The following is an 8430-nucleotide window of genomic DNA, read 5'->3' as shown; positions in this document are numbered from 1 at the left end:
ATAAATATAAATATAGAAATATATAGAATATAAATATAATAATATATATTTTTATACAAAACCGGTGATTCTTTTTACCCCAACAGGTTAAACCAAGCACAAAGGCGCTCTAAACTTGAATGGGGACGGGGGACAATTGAAGGTGAAGGGTAGAACTCATTTTAAACGCTCTTGATCTGTGATTTTGCACGGTGCTAACAGCCTTAGCCAATTGCTGATTTTTGTGGACAGACACCTTTTTATTTTTATTTCTAATGTGAAAGCAGATATCCCACTGAAAAGAAGACCAAGAAAGAAAATAAATCAGTTGTGATGGGGACTAAAACTTACAGATATAACATTACTTAGAGTAGGGAACAATATCCAGCGGAGACAGGCGCGAGAGGTCCTACATCCGCGCTGCCAGGGTGGCAACTCTCGTGACCGTCCCGTTAGGTTTGGCGTCGATTGCGCGGGCACCCATCGCCGTCGTCGTGTAGGTGTTCTTCGTATTTTTCTTCGTCTTCTTCTTCACAACCAACAACGACGCGGGGCGCGTGCCCAGTCGGTCGGAACACAGTATGGAGTCGAACTAGGATTTTAAGCTTCGAGCTCCCTGCTTCAACAGAACGGGACGCAGCGGAGGAGAGTGATTTGTTAGGGCTCAGGGAGGGCTTCCGTATTCGCGTTCTAAGAGCAGGCAGGCAGGCAGGCAGGCAGGGTGTTTGACAAGGCGGGCTGAGTGGTGCCGAGGCGGACGGAGTTTTGTGCTTTCTTTTCTGGTGAAGATTTTTGAGCCTTAGAGTGGAAGCGAATAGGATACACCATGGGAGTCCCGGCGTTTTACCGATGGCTGGCTGACAAATATCCTCTTACGGTGGTAGATGTGATAGAGGACGAGGTGCAGGTGATTGAAGATGTTAAGGTTCCGATTGATACTACGAAGCCGAACCCTAATAAATTGGAGTACGACAATTTGTATTTAGATATGAATGGGATTATACATCCTTGTTTCCATCCCGAGGATCGGGTACGTGCACGCTCGAGGGAGTGTGATTTTGTTTTTTGGGAGGGGGGTGTGGTGCCTCATGTGGCCTAGCAGAAATTGGGCCTCGTGCATGGGAGAAAGCATGCTATATCTTATTCGTGGTTTTGTAGTGGTTGATGAGTTGTGGAAGTATTTAGGATGCTGATGAAGTTCCAGAGTTGACTTTTGTCACGTGAGTTTTTTCTTATGAATGTTTCTTGTTGTTAATCATTTTGTCTGAACTGATTTGGGCCTCATCTCTGAGTTGTGTCACGTTGTTTATGTGCAGCCTTCACCAAGTACCTACAGCGAGGTGTTTCAGTGCATGTTTGATTACATTGACCGTCTTTTTTCGATAGTGCGGCCCAGGAAGCTTCTATTTATGGCTATAGGTACGCGAATCCCTCCTTTGTATTGTGTGCTTGATAGTAGTTTCACGAATAACTGAAATCTTTAAAATTTAAAGAGTAGATTGTGTAACTCGAATAAATTACTGTGATGGGGACTTCCTTACAACTTGTTGATCTTTTTCTGTCTACTGTTACAATTTAGGCACACGGTGCTCATGCTCTTCGTTCTAACAACGGAAACGCTGTATTGTTGTCTTAAAATTTGAAGATGGTGTGGCGCCGAGGGCTAAGATGAATCAACAAAGGTCTAGAAGGTTTAGAGCTGCAAAAGACGCAGCTGACGCGGTATGCTTTCCATTCATCTAGTTTCATTGAGTTGTTGAAGTCAGTGTACGTCGTAGTTGGTGTCTAACCCGGTTGCAATATTCTCAAGGCATAAAGCGCGCGCGTGCGCGTGTATGTAATTAAATGCTACCTATTCCCCAAATTAAGTCTGTGTAATTTATTGAGGGGCTTAAGGTCTTCCATATTTTGAAAATGCTTCCGATAGGTCACTTTCCAAATTTTGCATATCCTTCTCGTTACGTTTTGAATTTTTGTGTTCTGAGTCTTCCTCGTGTGTCCCAGGCAGCTGAAGAGGAGAGATTAAGATCTGAGTTTGAAGCGGAAGGAAGAAATATTGCACCCAAGGTCGCGAAAGACACAGTTGACTCTAATGTTATCACCCCTGGGACTCCTTTTATGGCTAGTCTTGCAACGGCTCTCCAGTATTATATACACTTACGCCTAAACTATGATGCTGGTTGGCAAAACATTAAGGTACATGATGTTTTCATGATTTACATTCATACTCACTGCCTTTGTAGAGAGTCTAATGAAGTTGGTGATGTAGGGATGTACCCATGCTCTTCACCTAGAAAACTCTTTCAATAGAGAATAAGGGTTTGATTTAATTTGTAGTTTGTGTTGGACAGCTACAGGTGTTCTCAGAGTCAAGCATTCAAGTTAGAAATAATAATATTTCAACGTTACATTGTCCTAACCATTTTTTCAAGGGCTATACCTTTTTTTAGAGACCATGGCCGTAAGTGAAACTAACTACTTCAGGTGAGTGCTTAAAACAGGTCATTTTATCCGATTCAAATGTTCCTGGAGAGGGAGAACACAAGATAATGTCTTACATCCGTCTCCAGAGGAACCTGCCTGGTTTTGACCCCAACACGCGCCACTGTCTGTATGGTTTGGTATAATTTTTTTGGAAACGACTATCAAATTCGTGTTCATTTTCTGATATCTTTTATGATGAATCTCGTCTTATAGAAAGTATTTAACCGTCAAATGCATTACAGGAATTCAATTATCATGTTTTGAATAGCGTTTAACGCCTTTTTAAAAAAAAAACTGTCTGCAGGATGCTGATCTGATTATGCTGGCTTTGGCTACACATGAACCTCATTTTTCCATTCTAAGAGAGGTACTGTTTGTTCCTGACTTGTAACTGTACTTTCTGTTATTCAACTTGGATATGAAAGTTTTGTTAATCAATCTCAAGTTTTACTTTCAGGATTAATTGTCATATTTCATATCTTTTCTGTTTGAGCAACGCGCAGGTTGTATTTACCCCCGGGCAGCAAGACAAATGTTTTTTGTGCGGACAGGCTGGTCACCTTGCAGCCGATTGTGAGGGTAAGGCCAAGAGAAAGAGGGGTGAATTCGATGAGAAAGGTGGAGAGGATGAAGTTCCAAAGAAGCCTTTTCAGGTATTTGACTAAAATTCGATTCTACTCCTGTATGTGCTTTACATTTCATTGAAAGCTTTGTTCGATTTCCAGCTTATGTAGTTTGTGTACTTTTGCGCTAATATTTTTATCTCCACTGGGATGCGTTGCAGTTTCTGCACATATGGACTTTGCGAGAGTATTTGGAGTTCGATTTGACGATACAAAATCCACCATTTGAGGTCGATTTTGAACGGCTTGTTGATGACTTTGTCTTCATGTGTTTTTTTGTGGGCAACGATTTTCTTCCTCACATGCCAACGTTGGAAATCAGAGAGGTTTTCTCAACAATCTTATTGTGTATCTATGAAGTCACTATTTGGGTTTTCGTGTTTGCTTACCAATTTATCACTAAGCATTTCTGCAAGTATATCTCAGTGGATGAATTTTACTCTGCATATTCCTTTAAACTGTTCACTTATGTCTGAAAGATATGTTGAGTTCAACACTATGTAGAACTTCGTCTGTTTTATCTATCTAAGCGTCGATGTTTCTGTTGACGTTGTTGGTATCTGTTGTATGGAACCACTCAGCATTTATCCTGTACATCTACTCTGTTGCTAACTTCTATTTTTTTTCCTGCAGGGTGCTATTAATTTATTGATGACCACATATAAGAAACATTTTAGGACATTTGGTGGTTATCTCACAAGAGATGGGGAGGTACGCTCTTAGAAATAGGGATTTTCGGTAATTTTGCATTTTCCTTTTGGGCATTTACAGTGTCGTTTGGATAAACTTGGTGTGGTCGAAACTTATCAGTTATGTTTCTATATGTTTTACCTACAGGTTAACTTAAAACGGGTTGAACAATTTATTCGATATATTGGTGCTATGGAGGATACTATTTTTCAGAAAAGAGCTCGTATACATCAGGTGAATATCATATTATACTTGGTATAATTTTCACTTTTAATGATTGTAATTCTGATTTCCTTGGCTTTTCCTTTTTTAGACATGATGATGAGCAGCCAGATCAATTTGAAAGTTGAATCATAAATTGTACATGCATAGCGACCAGTTTGAGTTTGTGTTCTTAGTGCCGCTCGTACCTTTGCTTTGCAACAGAACAAGGCCTTCTTGATTGTTGTCTGCGTTACCATGACTTTTGTCTCTTAAATTCCTATTATCTCATTCACAAATAATTAAAAGATCACATGTTGTATATGGGTCGGGTAGCGCCAATCAGATAGGCGTAAACGAGATCAGCAAAACAAGCAGAGACAACAACGTGGGAGAGGAGATGATGCGCAACCGACTAATATGCCGGACACTTTATATGCAGTACAGCGCAACGATTCCGCACGACTTGCTAACGCCCCTCAAGCGCCACAGCAGATTCAACAGAGGCCCTCTAGCGCTCCACCTGATGTTGGTACCAACAATAGACAGGCTGCTCAGCTATTGCGTGCTTCTCTTCAAAGAAACAAGAATCAAGCAAATGGGAAAGGTGGTCACACTACTGATGCAGAGGATGGCCCAGAACCCAAACTTGCACGAGTGGCTGATGCAGATAGTATTAGTGACGCTGTGGTTTTAAATGAGGTTGAATTTGAGAGAAACGCAGAAGATGAGGCTGATAATGCCGAGGATTTGAAGATAAAGCTGAAGACTGCTTTGCGAGACAAAGCAGATGTACTGAGCAATGGTGGAGAGATGGAGGATTCAGTGAAATTGGGTGAGCCTGGATGGAAGGAGCGCTATTACCAGGAAAAGTTTGAATGCAAAACTCCTGAAGAGATGGAGGCTGTTCGGAGGGATGTGGCCCATAGGTTTACCGAGGGTTTATGTTGGGTGATGCGTTACTATTATCAAGGTGTCTGCTCATGGAATTGGTATTACCCATATCATTATGCTCCATTTGCCTCTGATTTAACAGATCTGGACGAGATGAAGATAGAATTCAATCAAGGACAGCCATTCAAGCCTTTTGACCAGCTCATGGGAGTTCTACCAGCTGCCAGTTCGAAGGCTCTCCCGGAGCATTACAGAGCGCTGATGACAGATCCTGATTCTCCTATAATTGATTTTTATCCTGGAGATTTTGTGGTTGACATGAACGGAAAGCGTTTCTCTTGGCAGGGAGTTGCCAAGTTGCCTTTTATAGAGGAGGAACGCCTATTAACGGAAATAAAAAAGGTTGAATGGACTCTTACGCCGGAAGAAAAGCGGCGGAACTGTGTTCTAGCAGACTTATTATATATATCTTGCTGCCATACGTTGGCACCTTCTGTCTTCTCTTTTTATGACAAGCATTCGCACCTGACTGGGCCAGAGCGCAGTGGAGTGAAGGAGGATATCGATCCCAGGGCCAGTGGAGGGATGAATGGGTCCATGTACCTATGTGAAGGCGAAGCGTGCCCAGCTATGTTCACTTCTCCAGTTGACGGCATGTCTAATATCATTAACAACCAAGTGTTGTAAGCATTTGGCCATTTGTAAATACCCCAAATTGATGATGCGTCACATTTGCATTGTTTTTAGGATGTTTTGAACGTCAAGCCCTAACACGTATATGTATAGCTTCTCCTGATGTTCTTGGCTTACTTTCAACTCTTTGTTGATTGTCACTGAGCTGCTGTTGGCTGAACCTCGATGGATGCCAAAAGCGTGACGTATTCTCCATTTAAGCAATGTTGTAGTGTGAGATTGGAAGGATCCCTCTTCTCCGTCTTACAATTGATAAATTAGGCTGCGGGGAAGTATTTTTCATGATTTTGATTATTGAATGTGACCGAAAATTTTGCATACACACTTCTGACTTGGATTACTGAATTGTAGATCGTTTATCTACAAAAATCCTTCACTTCACAAGCACATTTGTCAGCCTCCAGCTGGTGTGATTTGGCCGAAGAGGGTATGTCTTTTCAACGTTTTTTTGAGGTTCATATAAGTTGATCTTTGACGCTTCTCATTGTTTGAATTTTTACTGTACAGATACATTGGCTTGTTTTTGAGGCTTATGAAAGATTTGGTATGGCTTGTAATGCAGACTATATCGGAACAGGATGTAAAGATGCAGCCACTGTGGCATGAAGACAATGGACAAGGACACAGGAACTATGGTGGAGATAGGCAACAAGGATATGATCGGTGAGTACATGTTTGTCCTTATTCGGTTTTTCAAACTAATTAAATTACTCAGAATGAACTATCGGCTCTCTTGTTTTATTTATGTTTTTCCACCTTGGACTTAACACTTGACTTTTACCACTGCTGTGCTGATTTGAGGTTGGCTTCATTGAAACCCAGTTGCTTGTCTCGATCAGCCATATGAGCCTCTGATGTGATCTTTTTCACTGTCCAGATCACAAAGACAGAGTCCTGCAATTGGTGAAGCTGGCAAGCTACTTGTTACAAACAGTCTATCCTTCAATCACTCGCACCTCCACCAATACAATGGTATCAACAATCAACACCAACAATATCAAAGCGCTCCTGCTGGTGGAGGTAGACCTGGAGTTTTGAATGGTCCTCCACAATCACACATATCTTATGGTAGAGGGCCATACGAACAAGGTTATTCGAGTGGTTCTCATTACAATGGCAGCTCTAGACAATCTGTAGGACATGCACCCCGTGACAGCTCATACCACAATGATAGGTCTGTCTATCCTCCTAGAATTCCACCATCGCACTCATCCTATGTTCCACCACAATATCCTCCTGTGAATGGGTACTATGTACCTCAATCACATCAAGCATCTCCGCCTGTTGGTGGCCCCGGTTTACTTGGTGGCCCCGGTCTACTGCAGCCAGGCGCACTACAACAAGGAGGATATCCTCCATTAGTTTCTATGCCTCTGATACTCGGGACTTCAGAGGCGGCGTCGAGTTGGGGTCATAGAGCGCAGGTACCTGTTCAAGCTCCCGTACAGCATGGTTACCAAAGAGGTGTGCAGAATCCACCTCCAACAACCAACAGTTTTTCTGGTTTTGACAATAGAGGTAGAAGCTCTCAAGACAGGGGTCGAGGTGGCAATTATTACAGTCAAAATAGACACTAAGAGGGTGCTAGAAACTGGGAATTTGATATTTTCGGTTTTTTAGTAGAGGACTTGAAAGATTATTTATCGTTTTGTAGATTAAGATAACCTTCGGACTCCTGGTTACAAGTTGCCAGTACACGTCAGCTCTCTGGCTTCCCCCGCCTTGTGACGGAGACTTTCCCATGTCCCTTCCAACTCTGATAGCTTGCTCTTCCTGTCCATATTTCCTCCAGTTAGTTTGAAGCGAAGCCTAATTTATTTTTGCAAGGCAGTGTACTTTTCACATAAGCTCGCAGGCACCTTTACTTCAAAGCCTAGATAACCAGATTTAGTTTTGCTATTTTCGGAGATGACGGTCAGTCTTCCTGGGATATTTAGCAATCTACACACTGAAACTTACGTTTGACAACGATTCTAAATCTTTGTATGCTCGAGTGTAAACCTCATTCCTACCTGAGATGTAGTGAATTGCCATCTAGTAGTTCTAGACGACGTGAAGGTCCTATGAAGGTGTTATCGATTCTAGATGCGTAGTATTGCCAGTATGTGGACAGGAACATCAAAGTCTGCATTGTCCAGTATGGTCTTTGAAATCTTTACTATTCTCATGTTGTAATTAGCTGTCTCTCAATTTATTTTTTCTCCCACTACATCAATTTCTTTGTGATGGAACTTCTATGTAACTGAATGGAAGGTAATGGATTTAAGATAAGTGTCCAACTGTCAGATTAGCATTTCTTTCCGTGGTTGACGATTCTACTATGACCGTGTCTAAAAGGAAGATATAAAATGAAATGAAATAAAACATTATCAAAAAGAGAAAATAAGACTTGTTTGGTGTAAAATGTTTATCCTTCTGATATGTCAGTATTATTTTTGCAAACAAGATTAAATGTTTTGTAGATCATTTACATGTGTTCAATATTTATAATTAAGAATGAATTGAAATTATGAATACATATATTTATTCCTTAGCATGTTATTTTAAAAAAAAATGCATTGCTTATTTGATTATGCAAATTTAGTGAAGGATTTGATAATATTCTTTATTATACAACAATTGCAAATTGTGATAAATATATACCTATTCCATATGAATGAGTTTTTCATTCCCACAATTGGTTGTGAAATAATAAAAAGATCTTTATTAAGAACATCCATATTATAAATTTTAAAGTAAATAATTATTGATTTTTTTATATTGTTACATTATAAAATATTACAACTGAAAATATATCAACTATACTTATCAACATATACAAAATTGTTTGTAGGTAACAATGCTACAAAAACTTTCTATGAATATA

At 40.6% G+C, this 8430-nt stretch overlaps 1 protein-coding gene across 1 annotated transcript; it reads left to right on the top strand.

The window, feature by feature from the left end:
- Positions 1-518: 518 nt before the first annotated feature.
- Positions 519-7773, top strand: LOC112276703 (5'-3' exoribonuclease 3). Its single transcript, XM_024508277.2, has 14 exons — positions 519-1009; positions 1296-1398; positions 1625-1701; positions 1984-2175; positions 2481-2600; positions 2768-2830; positions 2967-3116; positions 3248-3412; positions 3720-3797; positions 3924-4010; positions 4314-5554; positions 5916-5991; positions 6127-6227; positions 6442-7773. Exons 1-14 carry the CDS (start codon positions 806-808, stop codon positions 7139-7141), a joined length of 3357 nt encoding a protein of 1118 aa, XP_024364045.1. The 5' UTR covers positions 519-805; the 3' UTR covers positions 7142-7773.
- The last annotated feature ends 657 nt before the right edge of the window (positions 7774-8430 follow it).

Source organism: Physcomitrium patens, chromosome 24 (assembly GCF_059467195.1).
Source record: "Physcomitrium patens ecotype Gransden chromosome 24, ASM5946719v1, whole genome shotgun sequence".
NCBI classification, from domain to species: domain Eukaryota; kingdom Viridiplantae; phylum Streptophyta; class Bryopsida; order Funariales; family Funariaceae; genus Physcomitrium; species Physcomitrium patens.
The sequence above is the reverse complement of the archived record's forward strand: the minus strand, read 5'-3'. Positions and strand labels throughout refer to the sequence as shown.

Excerpts from the sequence above, each read along its gene's own strand:
- LOC112276703 (XM_024508277.2), top strand. The coding sequence starts at position 806 with ATGGGAGTCCCGGCGTTTTACCGATGGCTGGCTGACAAATATCCTCTT. Across the intron at positions 1,010-1,295 it reads GTTTCCATCCCGAGGATCGG|CCTTCACCAAGTACCTACAG; the intron begins GTACGTGCACGC and ends GTTTATGTGCAG. Across the intron at positions 3,798-3,923 it reads ATCTCACAAGAGATGGGGAG|GTTAACTTAAAACGGGTTGA; the intron begins GTACGCTCTTAG and ends TTTTACCTACAG.